This window comes from Streptopelia decaocto (genome assembly GCF_964273445.1).
Source record: "Streptopelia decaocto genome assembly, chromosome: 6".
NCBI lineage: Eukaryota > Metazoa > Chordata > Aves > Columbiformes > Columbidae > Streptopelia > Streptopelia decaocto.
The window spans coordinates 53,179,212-53,197,027 of record NC_138660.1 but is presented as its reverse complement, the minus strand read 5'-3'; the positions used below and the strand labels follow the sequence as shown (position 1 = coordinate 53,197,027).

Genomic DNA, 17,816 nt, shown 5'->3' with positions numbered 1-17,816 from the left:
GTTAGTCACCTAACAGGTGCATTTTCTTCCAGGAATTCTCTTGCTGTGTACCCTGAACTAATATTTGCAATAATCAATATATATCTTGCACAACAGGTTTGAAAAAAGCTGATTTTTACCTCTGTACAAATTTCTCTCAAAGACATAAATGACCACCCAGTTTCTAAGGAAAAAAGGATATATCAGGAGGAGAATGTGCTTCGGCTCAGACCCCTTTTTCCCCACAAAACTGGCATTCAGATTTCCATGAAAAAATGATTTTCATGTATCTATGTAAATTCCCATATTTTAATGAAAGACACAAAAGTCAAACATCTTTGCAGAGAACACACTGGCAAAGACTCTTACAATCAAGTACTAAATGAAGTACTAAAACGGTTGCTTCTATAGCAGCAACTTGATTCCACAAATTCCAGTTGTTAGAACAAATCACTTATTTTTTAAATGTTGATTAAAGTTATCAGACATGGGAATATTTCCTTATAGTCAACTTAAAAACTGAGTAATGACAAATATAGACTCTCAAAGGGATACATTGCAAGATTTCTGTTTCTTAAATGGAATCTCTGCATTGATCACAAGAATCACACCTATTTTAGAGACACTGATGAACAAAATTGTGTCACCATTGTAAGACAACATGTTATGGATAGAAAGTGTTTTAACTGGTAAACTAAGGATTCCATGTTTTCTTTTAACAGTACAGCATGCTGCAGAAAGCACTGCAATATACACCACCGCTTTTCCTTCAAGATTTTGTATGTTAAATTGTTGAATCTATACAGTTTTCCATCTCTGTATGTTAAAGCTTATTATCTGATTATTCTATTATAAAATTTCAGTTACAATCAGCTTAAATCTGTTACGCCGTTATATCTGCAAACAATTCACAACATTCCCAATATGATATGCCATATTAGTTTGAAACATCAATAACAATATTCTGCCTTATTTTTAATTATTTTCAGAGAAATACCTACTTTACTTAGTCTTTAAAATAAATGTTGAACACTCAGTGTGTGGCCAAGCAGAAATAGTGTGAAGTTAACAGCTACCTAAAAGCTTACTGATGCAACTAATAGTAACAGAAATCTGAATTACCTTATCTCAAAATTCATACAGAACAGATGGATTCTGAAACATTCCCTCTCTACCCCCTTCACTTCAAAATAAGTCTTTTTAAAATTCACTTCTGACTGAGATTCTTCATTAGTCAATGCTTGTGCAGATGGAGAATTTGTCTTTTACATCTTCCCTTCCGAAGAGACTGGATGTTTTCAGGGCAGCAAGTGTTTTCAGAGATATACTATGTACAGCCCTTCAAGTTTTAAATATAAACCAACAAAAATCCAGACACTCAATGTAGTTATGTTTGAGCAAAAAAAATTATATTACTGAGAATAGTAAACCCAAATCACAAGGCAAGATTATCAGCAAGTGTGCAAATGGGAATACGATGAAATCTCATTCTTTTACAGCTTTGCCTTGAACTTGCCAGAAAGCAGCTGTTTAAGCAGTTCAGAATTTTTTCCTTCTGGTGGTGGGGGCCATCTGTCGTGATCTGAGGAAAGCAAATAAAGTAACGTACTTAGGTGATTGAGAAACTAAGCAGTTTACTTTTGTGCCCTCCCATTGCCCACCTTCAGCCACTGACAGGACATTATTTTGGAGCCCATTTCTTACCAGGTATTTCTAGGAGAGAGCTATACAAACTTTTGCCACCATCCACAACCATGGTTATCCCAGTTATGTAAGAAGCAGCTGGAGACAGTAGGAAACACACTGCAGGAGAGATCTAACAAAAGAATGACAATTTTAATCTCTCTTAAGCTGCTGGGAATTGTTCATGTCAAAGACATTTGTAAAAACTTTTACAGGAAAGACATAGCAACGCTTTCTACTCAGTAATGAAAACCGTAACAGTATTAAAGCCATCTTTCCAGCCACAAACATCAAGCATGTAACAGATAAAAAACAGTAAGCTCTCAAAGATCAGCATCAGATGCTGAAAATCAAACAGAAAAGTTGACCAGTTTATCAAAGATGCACATTCTCGGTGGAAAACAGCTAAGCAATTGTAAGAAACACTTTTTTTTTTCACATTAATTCTTTCAGTCCTCCCTGCTGGAAGTCAGCCTGATCAGAACTAATGTCTACTATGTAACACTTCAGCTGTAAGAGGCATCTAAGTTAAATTTTTAGTGTCACAGTGACTACTGGTTAAGTCTCCCACTTGGCACTACTATACATTACTACAAGCTTTTTTCTTTTTTAATATTCAATCGCAGGGCAAAATTAAGTCTTTCTTTTTTGTTGTTGTTCTCAATATAATAAAGTAGCTTCAAAATAGAGAAAGAGAAGTATCACAAATGTTCTGAAATACATTACCTCCTCAGGAACTGCTAATCTCTTGGCAGGAACTTTTGGTATGCTTCTTAACCACATCATTGTACCTTGTTCTCCATAGTTTGCAACAGCAGTTTCTGAAAATGCTATTCCCTATTTTAAAACAGCATAGTGGAAATTCAGTTATCTTGTATATGTTTAAACTGTGTTCATTGTAAAATTATGAAGTTGTAATTACTGGGATTCTCTATGGGATTAAACTATCTAAACGGCACTTGAATGTAAGTTTTTATATTTAATGGAATAGTATCATTTATACAAGAAGGTAATTTGGCCGCTAGCCACACCTCTGTTCAAGCACAATAATTCAGATTATTCCAATTCTCCACTGTCACTTCAATAACTATCAAGTGGAGAGTATAAAGAAGAAACTCAAAGACCATTTTGAAATTGTAAGCATTTCATATTACCTTACAGAAGAAAATCACCAAGGCCCAAGAACAAGTTCTCAATACTTTCTTGTACAATCTCTAATGTCAATAGGAGGGCTTCTATATAACCTCTGTATCTGCAGCACCATGCACTAGAAAATACAGCAGGTCTTTCCATACGGTTATTTAAAACAACTGCCACACACTACCTACTTCCTCAGAAATGTGGCAGGCATATTTTAGCTGACCTGCATAGTGGTTTCCTGTCTGCATATATTTTATAAGAAAAAAATCAGAACACACATTTTTACATTCAGTTTCTTTGAGAGAAGTTCTGCTCCAAATACAGTCTTTTTCTGCCTAAAACTAATCTAACTTAACACATAGAAGACAAAGTAAAAGACAGTATATGACACAGAGATTTTCAAAATAACTCTGTGGACACAGATGGAAACCATCAGCATACCTGAACCTCAAATAAAAAAGTTGTGTGCACTCAGAAATCATGTAATGATTACTGAGACACAAAGCATTCAGTAGTTTTATGTCAAGGGTTTGTAAGGCAAGTTACCATCTCCTCCAAGGTATTATCTCATTTCATTATACTAGAAAATAAACCAAGAGTGCCAAGACAAAGCAGAAAGCTGAAGCAACTTTATCCCACATCTCTGGCTTGTCATCCTAACAGTACAAAATAATTTCAAATGACCTGAAGAATGTAGACGAGGGAATTATAAATAAATACATAAATAATGCACAAACAATTACAGGCTATAGATGTTAAAATCTGAAAGTTTTGTTCTGAAAATTCTAACCATGAGCACATATGATGGCTAACTTTAATCAGACTGTTTGCCATTACTTACAGGAGCAACGCTGTTGATTCTTACTCCGCTGTGGGCCCACTCTAAAGCTAAAGTCTTGGTTAGGTTATTCACAGCAGCTCTTGCAGCTCCTGTGTGCCTATTGAGAAAATAAAACAAAAGAAGTATCTGTTCCCTCAGCTGACAGTGCCCAATATTAATTCTACCACAGCCTCACTAGGGTAGTCAGAGTAGCTTTCTATGGTTAGACCAACCACCTGAGATAGAGATTTTCCAGTTTGTAAGTTTGACCATAGATTCACAGTTTAAACAAGCTATGCTACAATTTCCTGTCATTTCTGGCAGTAGTTATCATCTCTTCCCCAATGTGACATGAGGTCAGCTACATTCCACTGCGGAAGTGGCTTATAAAATGAAAAACAACAGGAGACAAAGTTCAAACTGTGTAACACTATGAAACATAGGCTGCACAGGTAAAGCAACACTTGAAAGGACGGTGGTCTGAAAAATGGTTTCGATCTTCTGACAAACATGATTCAAACCAGCCACTGTTCAAAAATTATTATAGGCAGATGGAGATAGAGATGACCATAGCCAGAGTGATCTCACACACCTTGCTGCTGTAGGAAACTAGTCTGAAATGAATACCAGCTTGAACAAATGCAGACCAAATTACTGCAGTAATGAATAGCAGACAGTGGGACTCAAGAGTAATAGAGTTTAGTTCCTTTAGCCTAGCAAAAGAGAGGAGACAGATAAAATAGCTTCTCCAATACCAGAAAAGGAGTAAGAAAAACTTAAGAAAGGCATAAGAAAACCTGACTCATTCAGGTTTTACATCAGACTTCTGTTTCTTAAGCCTGACTTATGTTTAGGCCAGAAATAAATCATCTCCAAACACAGTATGAACACACAAACCTGACTAGTTTTGTGCTTAAAATTAATACTTATGAAAACTGTATCCAGTGATTTCTGGCATGAGCAGTGGCTGGACTTGTAAAGGCAAGTCTTTTTCAATAGTCTCTTTCCAAAACAGGTATCAATTCAGCAGGAATCTAATTTTAAAGTACTTCAGTCTATCCACCTACATCCACACACAACAGTTTTTTCGGAAACTTTTTTCCACTGTTACTCGGAACTAGGTTTTCTATCTCTTGGTTCAACTGTCAAATATAGCTTCAGCCTATTTACCACCACACTGTAAGCAGAGTGGAGAAAAGCAAGTAACTGTAGTTCCAGCACCACCCTGTGGATCTCTAAATTTATTTTGTACTGCCAAGAGAAGCTAGTGAGAAAATATCCTGCTGTTGGTTGAAAATTTGAAATTTTGAAAACTTTCAACCCTGAATCAGGACAAAGACAGGTAAGGTAACATTTACTCAAATTATATTTTCATGTTTTCTTCAATAGAAATTCACTTTCACAGTTAAAAAAAGTAGTTTCAAAGAAGAAATTCAATTTTTTTCAATTAAGAAACTGTCAAAATGCAGCATTTTGATAACTTCAAAATTTCCTTTTAAAATAAATAACTGAAACAATTCATTTTCTGAACATTGTTTCTCTTTCAACACATTGGAATTTTTTTGGTGGAAAAGTTTCAAATCAGAAGACTCCTGCTCACCTCTGTTTTGAGGGTAAAAAAATTTGAACAAATATAGTACACATATCAATACGGAGAGGATGCTGCATTTACATGCAGACAGTTGTGATCATTTGTGTTACTATAACAGAACTGCAAATGTGGTAATATGTTTGTACCCATGAGCCTTCTTCCCAGTCAAGAAAGGAGAAGAGCAAATAGAACTGATTCTCTGTGTCAGAGAAACTTCTCTGAGACAGATGGCTACAAAGTAGGGTAAAAAGGAAAATGGGAAAGGCAGGCATTATGTAACCCAAAGGATAAAGCAAAACCTGGTAACATACTAGAAATGTTCCTTCTACTCCCCTGCTACCAGTCCAACTCCCATAACTCATTACTACACCCTCAAGACCTGTAAACTGACAGCAGAAGAGGAAAACAACAGGTGCCAAGTGTTTGCAAACCCTCTAGAAACTTGGAGAGAGAACAAGCAAATGCTACATTTCAGTGCACCTAGTCCCACTATCACAGCATTTCCAGTGGAAGCTTCACTGGCAAGTCTTGCTTCATAGTTTCTTACAAACAAATTGACAGAGACCAGAGATGTTATTTACTCCTGTAATCTCTACTGAAGTAATAAAAGATGCCCCCACACATACACCCAAAGGATACTCTTGCTCTGCCTTGACCTAACTACTATATTTCTATACTGTATGCTGGATTTCTATATAAATATAAAGTATTTAGGAGCAATTAGTACTTCCAGGGGAAAAATACAGGAAAATGTAAAAATAAAATAAAATATATATTACGACATTCCAGGAAGCCCATTTCTCACAGCAGCAGTAATGTTGACAATCACTCCTCCATGTTCCTGCATCCAGGCATTGTAGACTGTATGAAGGAGGAAGATATTCTATAAATATCAGGAGAAATGCATACAAATGAACTTGCCAACTGGGAGCCAATTCTGGAGTTTTAACTTCAATTACACTACACAGATCTAGACAAACAATCTGCTCTTTGTATCACAGCCTCACCACTGCAGTGGTGAGAAAACAGGTGTGGTCTGGGTAAGGCTCAATGTTTGTCAAGAAGCCTTTTGGTGGAAATCAAGATCTCATGCTTCCACATAAATTATTTTCATTTCCACATTCCTAATGCTGTCTGAGAATCATCCATTGTACTTAAATTTAACTCTAAATTTACATCCCTGATGGGAGAGAAGTCTTTCCCTGTGTTACACACAGGGAATACAGGCTACAGAAGTTAAGTGGTTTTCCTGTAGTCCTTTCAGTATCCAAACTAACTGACTCCTCAAACCTGGCCTTAACCAGAAGATCATAATTGCCTAAATGTTTGTTTGTATATATGAACAACTGTAATGTAAAGTTTAATGTAAAGCTTTGGGTGAGATTCATTAAAATAAATATCCACTGTCAGAGAAGTGTGTGAAAAAGGAAAGTAGGGTAATTTTACATGTCTTGTATTCTGGTATCACTGTAAAAAAACCCAAAACAAACAAAAAAAACCCCTTAACGTTTAGTCCTTACCTGCTTTGCAGCAGTAGAAAGTGCCTGTCAGATTTGTGTCTATCACAGCATTCCAGCCTTTTGCACGGATGGCTTCAGAAGGACTTGCAAATTGGCCCCCTCCATTATTCACCAAGAAGTCAATCTTCCCATGCAGACTCAGTGTAAACTTCACCAAAGCTTCTACCTGAAACAATATTTGTTAGTAGGGTATGCTGATTAAGCTATACACCAAATTTCATTCTCAGACAGTATTTTCTCTCTCATATCATCTTCACACATAAAGAGGAGGCACCAGCCTTCAGAGGGGCTGGAAGATCGGTATGACAGGCTTAGTCAGCCAAGAAGGATTGGGCTGAGTCCATGTTTACTTAGGAAATCTTCCTGGTATAATGCAGGTGCCACACAAAATATCAGCACTGAAAGAAGACTATCTATGCTGCTGAAGGTTTGCAGAGACAAGCACACACAAAACCTTCTACTTAAGACCTACTAAGAATCTCCTAACATTTTTCACAAGGGTGGGAGTCTTCACACCAGATACTGGAACAGTTCCATATAAGGTAGCTACTGTTTTTTTAATCTGACCCATATACCTTAGCATTTTAAATAGAAAACATAAGTCATCTTGTGAAGTTGTGTACGGTCACTGAAGCTCTGATATATGAGCTGGCAACAGCCCATCTTCTTATGCAGACCAAGCAGGTCAGTTTATTACCCTATAAAACATGAACTCCTACCAAGTGCTGGAAATACTACAAGCTGCCTTCTTCAGCAAAAGAAACGTGAATATTTGGTTAAGCAGATACCTTCTGTCTATAACAGGATGAATACTTATGATTAAGAGCACTGTCTGGCACTGTTTAACTTTGGGTACTCCAAGAAGGTATTAACAGCAAATAGCAATAAACATTTTATTCACTCACTCAAAGACCAGTCAGTGCAGAATAGGAGTAGCTTAAGTTCATATGGAAGGAAATAGATTTTGAGAATCTAAACCTAGCTCTAACACTGACCTACTCTGAGCTACAGGTTGTAAGCAAAGCCTTTTGCATTGTCTTGTTTTGGAAGTACAGCAGCTTTGCCACACACTCACACTAAACGTGAGAAAACTTCTGGAAGGGAATGTATTCCAAAGCATTCAAAGATTTTACAGATACCAAAGCTGATGTATTATATTTTTCCTATTACAAGACAGCAATAAGAACTCCACATAATAATTTAACTTTTATCTGAAGAAACAGGAGAAGTGGGGCAACATGACCTTCCCGCGTACATTACCTATCATAACTAGATACCATGTATCAGGTATTCCCACTCAAGCATATGTGAAAAGTTAATCTAGTATCTGTGGTCAAAGAAAACACAGATAAAAAAACCCACAAAAAACAAACAGCAGGAGCAATGCTGCTGCTAAAACAGATTTGACTAGAGGAATGATATCTATCAGCCTTCCTCTGTACTGAGCTATCAGTAGAAAACATCAGAAATAAAAGAACAAGCAATACATGACATGTATCTCACCAAGAGTGTCACCATCTCGGTCTCATAAATAGCTGCCTTATAGCTTTTGCTGCTAACAGTTCAGGATGGTTTAACAGAATAGCATGGATCCTGTAGGGATCACAGAATCACAGAATGGTTAGGGTTGGAAAGGACCTCTGGAGATCATCTAGTCCAACCCACCTGCTAAAGCAGGTTTACCCATAGCGGATTGCACAGGAATGTGTCCAGGCGGGTTTTGAATGTCTGCAGAGAAGGAGGCTCCACAACCTCTCTGGGCAGCCTGTTCCAGTGCTTATTCAGCAAGGATGCACCCTGCTGAATAAAAAAACCTAAATAGGCATATGGTGACTGAAGCCTGATTGAAAAACTAATGCCTGCTGAGAAAAAGATGCCTTAAGAAAACAATTTTCATAGATAAATCACTATCTTTAAGTTCCGAATGACATCATATTCCTCACATCAATCATTGCAGCTTGTGGGATCTGAGGAAAAAAAAAAAAACACCAAAAAACCAAACCATCTGTGACAGCAGCCCCAAACCCATAACTTATGAGAACCACCTTGCCATAAAGACTTCTAAGTTTGCTCACAACCAGAGAAGAGTAAGTTATGTCTCATTAGGCAGCAAAAGTTATGCGTTGCTCAGCAATATCAAACTCTACTCCCTGTCAGTCTGAGAATCTTGCTTTGAATATTGGTCCCCATAAGTCACTGAAGTATGGGCTCATTTATGGAAGGGATATGGTTTCAGTACAAGGAATATTTGAACAGACTAAGGCTATTCAGGCTCAGGAAAAACAAAACACAGAAAAGGAAAAAAAAAAACAGAGATAAATTAGTAGAAGAAAAATTCACTGAGAAGAGACATTACAAGCAAGTTTTCAGCAGGTGGACAAAAACTGTGATGACATCAATTCAAAATGGTTCACACATTTTATCTTAAGAAACTCTGTTGTTGTTTCTACTTGTCACGCCATGTTCTCAGGGTAATAAAAAAACAAAAATAAAACCAAAAACAAACACATATCAGTTCTGCTTTCCGAAAGCCAGCAAAGGCTGGCAGGCTCTCCAGTGACAGCTTAGATGGCTCCAACTGCAGCAATCTTCACAACATCATCTGTGTTGCAGAGAAAGCATCACTGCAGTGCTTCTCCCAATTACAGTAAACATGGTGACAGCAGTCACCAGCAGAGTGAGAACAAGGGAGCGGTAGAACACATTTAAATCGCAGTGAAAACTAAAGAATATTCCTTTCTGTTCCTAAATATTCACAAGAAAGAACTTCATTAAAAAATCTACTACAGACGCTCTCTGGAAGTAAAGCAAAACTGCAGAAACTATATTGGGCAGTTTAGGACAGTCTTCTGAAAAAGACTGAAAAGAACAAACTCAGGCCCTTCAGACATAACCAGAAGACAGGAGGTCTTCAATAAGGACTTTTTATGTGTGACTGCAACTCAAAGGTATTATACAGTAGTACACTTTCACAGATAACTGAGGTGACAGTACTCGCTGACACAGAGAAAAGGGAGAACTCTTCACATGCATTCACAGGTCACCTTGAACTTGAGTAAAACTCGGCAGGCAAACTACCCACTGCAGCATATTAGAGATCTGCTATTTGAGGACTAGAACTAGTAGGCATTCTTGCACAGTGATAACAGGTATTTTTACTTCTTGTTATTGCTGTGTTATTTTAAAGTAAGACAACAGGAATCTCTTATCCACAGCTTCCCACCAAGCCACACTCTTCTACTATAGGCTTCACAGAGACAGGCATTAAGTATTTATAAACCAATTGAGACTATGCTAAGCTATAAGGTTTATTGAAAAAGAAAAGTTACTAGTGAACTCAGACATAAGGCAAGTGCTACATAGTACTGTATTGAGTCCACCTTGAGAAGCCCTGTTTGTCTGATGTCCAAGTGATAGGTTTTAGCTTTGAGGTCTGGTCCAGCAGCAGTTATTGTTGCTGGAACTCTAGTATGGAAAGGGGACACGGCACAGAATTCTGAATTGCTGGTTGCAAGAAAAGCAGTGGCCTACTAAATGTGCAAGGTTTTATCTTCCACTTACCTAGATATGTCTTCTACTTAACTAGATGGCAGGTAAAGAAATGTTTGTCCAGCACATAAAGCACAAAGGCTTTACAAGTTCCTCATCTGTTTCTTTCCCTGTCAATAGATAATGCTGTAGCTCAACATTTAAGACACACAAACATGTGCTTCTCCTTCCCAACACCTACAAAGACCAACAGAAAGCTCTTTTCACAAGGGAAAAAGGATGGGGTCTCTCTCCTCCACTCTAGCCACCATTACACTGAGGCACTGGAATTAGTTAATTACATCCTTGAACTTCCAAAAAAAGAGCTTGGTTTGGAAAGATACACACACAGCTGTCTGTCCTGCATCTCAGCAAGAGCAAAGTGATCTGCTTTTGTTATATTCAATACATTATGTGAGCAGTCCTAGAAAACATCCAAATAATTAAAATCACTTGAGCTTCATAATCAAAAAGAATCTATATTGATCACTACATACACTCCAGATCACAGGATAAGGGACAGGTGCACAACCACTGCTTCAGGATAAGGTTCCATGAACACAAAACATAGAAACCTTAGGTGCTCTTGCTGGAATTCCAGAACCCTCTACTCATCCATTTTAAATAACTGAATGGGTTTGTTATCCTTTACAAAACATTCAATGGAAAACTAGCCAACAGCAGCAGCAGCAGCAAACTGACAGGTTATGCAATGGCTGAAAATTCTCAGTCAAGAAAGATTACGTCTTGCACTTTAAACAAAAAAGTAAGCTTTGCTAGAAAGCAAGAAGGCTTCTGAGGATGAAGCTTATGAGACTTAAAAATGTGAATTCATTAAGCTGTTCCCATGATATATGGCATCAGGCTCTGCAGCAATTAATTCACTGCACCTTCTTTGACTCTTCTGAGGCCAGAAAGAGTTTAACAGATATATTGCACTATATGATGAGGGATGAATCTTTTAATGCTTGAATTTCACAGATCCAAAGTAGGGCACACAAGAGGAATGAGCTGTGTCACCTTCAAAGCAGGTCAGTTACTTTAAGACTTGCAACAGGAGGCAAAAAAAATCATTTGGTAATTTTGAAAGCACTTCCATCATTCTTAGATCTCTATTCAAAGTTCCTCCCTCCAGTTTGCCTCATTATAAAATTAAAACCATGACAAAGTTCACAGGGGCCTTTAGAGAAATGCAGAACCACTGATGGAAACGGAGGGTTGAAAAAAAAAACCCCGTATGCTACAGATGGCTTGTTGCTACAGGTGATCACAGTGACTTCCTTTAAGAGAAAAATTTACTTTTAGAAAGGTGTCAGTGTCAAAGAGAAGAAAATAACGAATTAATTATGTAGTTCTTCGGGAAGCTTTCTGGGCTTCGACGCTTGTGATACATCAGTTCTGACATCTAAGGAGGCTTGAACTCCCAAGTTTTTTCCCTTGTTGAAACATTCATAAGGTATTTCTCCTTCACACATTCTATCGTACCTGGTATAAGAGCTGAGAAAGAGGATGTAATGACTCACAGGGAATACTTGTAGAGGCTGTGCTCTCTACCCAACAACATGCTTCTGTGAATTTCTGAGGTACCTTCTCTTCGGTCACGCTAAGCTGAAACCAGACAATGAGTAGTAAAGCTCTTAATGAGTACCTACAGAGCCAACACAGCTGTACAAGTCTTGTTTCTTTCAGGAGGGAAGCCAAAAGTTTAAATGCCTTCTCACCTCAAATTCAACTGTAGACAAGAAGCTAGTCGTGTATTTGTAAAAATACTGAAGTGAGTTAGATTGCTGTGTTGCCTCTACTCAAGATTTAGCCCCAAAGCTAGAAAAATTCTTCACTACATCTTCTACTAATCCATGTTACTAAGACTCAAAGTCCCAGGCACTAAATTTAAGGTTAAGAATGGAGTAGGTTTTGAAAGTGGATATACAATGTTCTTTCACTAGAAGTAGAAGCCCAAAGGTTCTTCTCCTCTAGTCTCTGCAAGACAATCAAATGCAAACTAAAATAAACTATTCACCATTGCTGCTCTTAGAAAATACAATAAATAAGAATTGTGAGCAGTGGGTTGTGGAAAATCTGCCACATCCCTCAGTTCTAAGTTCCAACAGTTTTTAGCAGTATATGTTACCGATTGTCAGAGTTTAGCTTCAACTTACAAACACTAAACACCTAAGTGTAAGGAACTACTATGCTCAACACAAATTTAAAAGCTGAAAATTACTATTGGACACATTTCTAGTCCACTAGTAATTTTAGAAATTAAGTAAAAATTGGACAGAATTTAGCGATCTTTGAGAATCTCCGCATTAAAGAACTAACAGAGGAGGAAAGAGCCAGAAAAACAAGAGCTAAAAACCAAAAATCACAGGGTCTCTCTAACCAGTAAAAATATCTATTATTGGAGAAGGACATCTGGAATGGATAAACATTTTTTAGTGGGTACACTTAAGTTCTTATGTTAACATGCAACAGAAATTGCACTCCTTATTCAAAACTTCCACAAAAGACATAGAAAATTTTCATAGTGTTTTTTTTTTTTTCTGAATAGGACTTCAGCAGAAAGAAGCAAGAGCAGCTGGAGAACTGAAGTGAGTCAAACTAGGATACTGGGTTAATGAGTGAAACATTCAAGACTGGAGTTTAATCGACCTTATTCCTCTGCACTCTCTCTTCAGTAGATAGAGCTGTGAAATGACAATGGTTTATGAGAACTTCCACTGTCGGAAGGTGCCTGATAGAGGCTTCTCCAATATTGTAGGAAAAGTTCTAAGGAAGTTCTGGTGTATCTGTATTAAAACTAAATTTGGAAAGAAGACAATTCTATGATGATACTGCAGGGTAATACCAAGTACAGAAGTTTCTCCATATATCAGCATGGCTACGAGTAACACAGAATAACGCCTGAACACTTCACACAGCTCCATAAAGATGGCTTTAAAAGCAACTTCAGGAAAGATTACAAAGCCATTTAAGACTGTTTTGTCCAACACGTATTTAGCCACGTTTAATAAACAGGAAAAGAATGAATGGTAAGTTTTTTTAGTGGAGATTACCTCATTTCACCATCCAAGCTTTCTACTATCCCACAGAACACTGTAGTTCCCCCTAAATCCTTTTTAAACTGATACAGAAATAAGATTCATCTGCAAAAGGTTATTAAGCATGCAGAGTATTTTCTGCAAGAACAGTGATGTGAAAGAAGGCTTAAGCCTCTCTCTCTCTCTCTTTACCTCTTTTCTTTCCTGTAGCTTTAATCTTGTAAATTGCCCTCTGACATCTGTCATAACCTATTATGTTGCACTGCTGATGATAGTATATACAAACCTAAAATTCACTGGTAGGTGAAGTGACATACTGCACAGCCCCAGGCTTCATCTCCTTCAGGAGAGAAAGTCCAAGTATATTACTATAAATATTTTATGGCACGAGCTGTTCCATAAGGGAAGAATTTTACTTTTTACTTGCTTTATGGTTGTGTATTAGGATATTTCCAGAATCTACATAGCTACTGAAGGTCGTTAATATTCCTTCAAGTTATGCTAGAATTTAACACAGAATTTGAAAAGTTAAAAAAAATGTAGCAATCAGTGGTTACTGAATACTTCCTAGCTGTCTGCAATAGGTTCAAAGTCCAACCTGATGCTGGACTTGTAAATGTTTAATTAAACAGATCTAAAAAAATAGGAGGTGAATGAAGATTTCTGAAGAACCTGGATTAAGTACTTTTGCTCTTGACCTTCCATTTGTTGTAACATGAAGACAAAAGACAAAGCTTAACTGAGATAGTAACTGAGTAATTGTAACCAAATTGTAATTGTAAACAAAATTTGAAACATGGCTAAAAATATCTGTGGGGTTGTGTTTTTTTTGCTTTGATACAAGCAAAACTGACGATGCAGGGCAATCGTGTCAAGCCACAAGCGATGAGATTCCATTCTATGACTCTCTGTCTGAAAGAACTATTCTGAGGTCTCCATCTTCACACGTTAACGCCCCCTCACTGCAGTCACAGAAATGTGACACAGAACCACGCTAAATGGGCTCCGGCTCAGCTGTACTATATGCCAGTTTCAGAGACCTGCTTCTCCCAGAAATATCTGAAATACATATGCATGGTCAGAAAAATATTTGCAATTCCAAATGCTTTCTTGCTTGGGTGGCTAACAAATGGTCTTCTCTTGGAAAGCACATCTTTATCTAGATCTAAGCCACTTCTGAGAGGGCCAGGAAAGACCTCTGGAGATCTGTGAGTTTATGTACACAATATGCTTTTGACACATTAAGCCCCAGAACAAGATCACTAGTCTTTACCTCATCTTCTTTGCGGATATTGCACTGTACAGGAGTCACTTTGGCAGGACTCATGGAAGAAAATGTAGCATTCAGTTCTTCTGCAGCAGCTTTCAATCGGTCAAATTTACGAGAGGCAATAACAACACTGCAACCTGTAGAGACAAAATGAAACATCCTTCAGCTAACATGGTTAAAATTACAGTTACGCTAGGTTTTTAATAACGTCATAGAGATATCTTGTAGGATGTTCATTTATTAGTCACTGACTAGAAGATACAGCGTTGAAGTTCTTGCAAGAGAAAGAAATGACTGATGTCAGGTGCTTCTTAGCAACAAGATCCCACTGTGCCAAGAAAAAAGCAATCAGAAAAATGTCCACAAGGTTCCCTCTCCTTCCTGCAGAAGGGAAGATAGCCTGTGAGCTGCAGAGTCAGCAAAGTAGCTTTCAGACATCACTTTTGCTGCCTTTGCTCACAGCTGCCTCATTTATCAATTATGTGATTTAAAGATGTTTCAGCAGGTCTTGATTACAAAAAAAATGCTTGCTCCTAAAACCACAAAATAATCTTACCGTATGTCTGGCTGTAATTTTGATTAGTGGTGAGCAAATGTAATCCTCTGCTTTTTAACCCTACAGAGGCTGAAGGAAAGGATGATAGCCTCATGAGATTAATTCTTATCTGCAGACTACAGACAGCAGGAACAGAGGCTTCTCTGTGGCACCGCCACACGCTGCAAAACCCTCGCTCAGAAAGGAGAGGAAAAAAATAGGCAACAGCTCAAACTTTCTGGGTTTTTTTCAGCATCTAGAGGCAGAAGGACTTGTTCTACAGAGAAAAACAAGGCAGGTGCCAACTTAATGGCAAACACTGACACTACGACTAGTCTAGCTTCTTCTGTCACACCAGTGGACTCAGGACAGCTTTAAAGCTTCAGCAATTGCTACTACACAGACTAAAACAGACCACACCAAATAAATTCCTAATGCAAATCCAGTAGGCATGCAATGTCATATTATGGATAAAGAAATGACCAGCTTCCACTGCCATGCAGGCAAGGAGGTCTTGCTCCCAGTTCGCTCCTTCCATAATCTGAGCACCCAGCAGAGGCCATCCCTTCCTCATACCAGCTCTGGTGCTCATCTGCTTTAACATAAACCAATTCAACGTTCTCAACCAGCCAAAAAAAAAAGTTACCAGCTTGCCAGGTGCTTTTTTTTTTCTTTGTTGATATTTTACTGAGTGGAATTTGGCCTCTCATGTGATCAAACAAACACCAGAATCAACTCAAAATAACTAGTGAGAGTAAAGAGCAGCAAGCTGTTCATTTGGCTCATACTGTCTTGTGAAACTATACATAAAACTAAAAATAAAATTTTTAAAAAACAAACAACAGAGGAGCTGAATTCTTCCAGAAGAAATTGCTGCAACTACATATCCCTAGGAATGGGAGCTCCACCTTTAATCAGTGGCCATCTTATAACAGCACATGTAGATATTAGTCTCTGAGGTCTCCTGATTTTTAAATTAAGAACTCTAGTCACTTACACAACCACCTGACTAACACAGAGTAGATAAAATGGCACACAGTATTACCAATTAACACAAAATACTAAATCACAGTACCACCGTTATATTTATCAACTGAAGTGCTTATTAATACCCACATTGATAGAATAAGGTCCACTAAGAGACTGTATTTTTGCTAAATATGCTAACTGGGGGAGATGGAGATTCTAACTTACTGAAGAACACTTGAAAGCTACTGTACAAGCTGACACTACTTCACTTATTTTTCTTCAGAAAGAATGACCAGACCATTTGCTGATAGGGTCAGAGGGAAAAGGTCACAAGTTTCCAGATGAAAGGTTTAAATTTGTCCAAGAAGGCATCAAAGGAGACTGGTTATAAAAACAATGTGCATTATCTGTCACTGCTCCCTCAGGCATTCTCTGTCCAGCCAGTATCCCCTTCAAAAACAATACAGCCTAAAGCACAAGATACACATGGAAAGAGTCACTGGTCATCTTCTTGTCAGGAGTAGCCAGTAAGTCTCCAGGTGAGGAAGGTTACTCAGACTTAAGCCATAGCTCTTTCTTCACTTTCTCACATATACTTTGTAGAGACTTGCAGCCTTGTTTTCTGTTTAGGATGTTATGGACACACGCTTTTGTTATGTGTATTTTGCTTGAGAAAATAATCCAGATCAAATTAAGTACAATTTTAAGGTAACTGGGTAACACCATCAACCAACAGCGTGATGATGCTTAAAAAGCACCTCTTTAAGGGTGCATGTAAAGGCACCTTAAAAAAATGCTGAGTTCTCCAGTAATACAAAGGTGACAGAACCAGCCCTCCCTTCAGTTCCACAGAGCAAGTGCAAAGCTGGGGTGACAAAGCCCAGGAGACGCAGAGATGTCTCCCCGCACACTGTTAACAAAGAAGGCTCTTTACCACGCAGTGAAATGGCGCGGTGCACGTTTTGACAGCGTGAACCACAGGCAGTGTGTCACCGCGAGCCACAATGCTAGTGCTGCGGCATCCAATAATGACAATAAACATGACCCGAAAGCATTCTGATGCCGACGATCCCTAGCACTTATGTGGAAACCTGCAGAAAAGGTGGTGCAAGGTGGATGACCTGAAGATTGCCTTTCACTCCAGATTTTACCACTGAAAGAAAGCCCACAAAGCGCACACTGAAGATATACTTTAACTTCAGGACATTCCTGCCACAAGCACTGAGAGAGAAGCACCATTTCTCCAAGCTTGCTGTGTGGACAACAGTTCAAAATCTTACTGCTCTGCAAGACTTAGCTCAACAACCAGATAAATCCTCCGCCTAAACAAGACGAAAACCCACTTGAGAGGGAACACAAGAGAAAGGGTCTGGATTCAATATAACTTCACTTTGACCACTATAATTTAAGTGCCGCATCTTTTAAGTGCCAGCGGGTCAAACGACACAGCCCCACATCAACCCCACCTCGTCCCCATCGCTATTCACCGACTCCTGTCACAACGTCCCACCCACAAACCCCCCACAGCCCCGCTGTCCGGAAGCTCCCCGACACCATCCCCCGCCTTCCCCTCACCCCACCCTGCTGCGGAGCCCCATCCACCGCCCACCTAGCGCCAGCAAGTCGGCGGCGATGGCCTTGCCGATGCCGGTGCCACCGCCGGTGACGATGGCCACCCGCCCGCGGAACAGCCCCGGCGCCAGCAACCCGCGCGCCGCCGCCATCTTCCCCACACACACA

At 38.7% G+C, this 17,816-nt stretch overlaps 1 protein-coding gene across 1 annotated transcript; it reads right to left on the bottom strand.

The window, feature by feature from the left end:
* Positions 1 to 268: 268 nt before the first annotated feature.
* Positions 269 to 17,807, bottom strand: PECR (peroxisomal trans-2-enoyl-CoA reductase). The gene is made up of 8 exons (XM_082056667.1): positions 17,686 to 17,807; positions 14,576 to 14,709; positions 6,734 to 6,899; positions 5,993 to 6,074; positions 3,644 to 3,740; positions 2,389 to 2,499; positions 1,684 to 1,795; positions 269 to 1,561 (listed from the first exon to the last, which is right to left on the bottom strand). Exons 1-8 carry the CDS (start codon positions 17,798 to 17,800, stop codon positions 1,473 to 1,475), a joined length of 906 nt encoding a protein of 301 aa, XP_081912793.1. The 5' UTR covers positions 17,801 to 17,807; the 3' UTR covers positions 269 to 1,472.
* Positions 17,808 to 17,816: the final 9 nt, after the last annotated feature.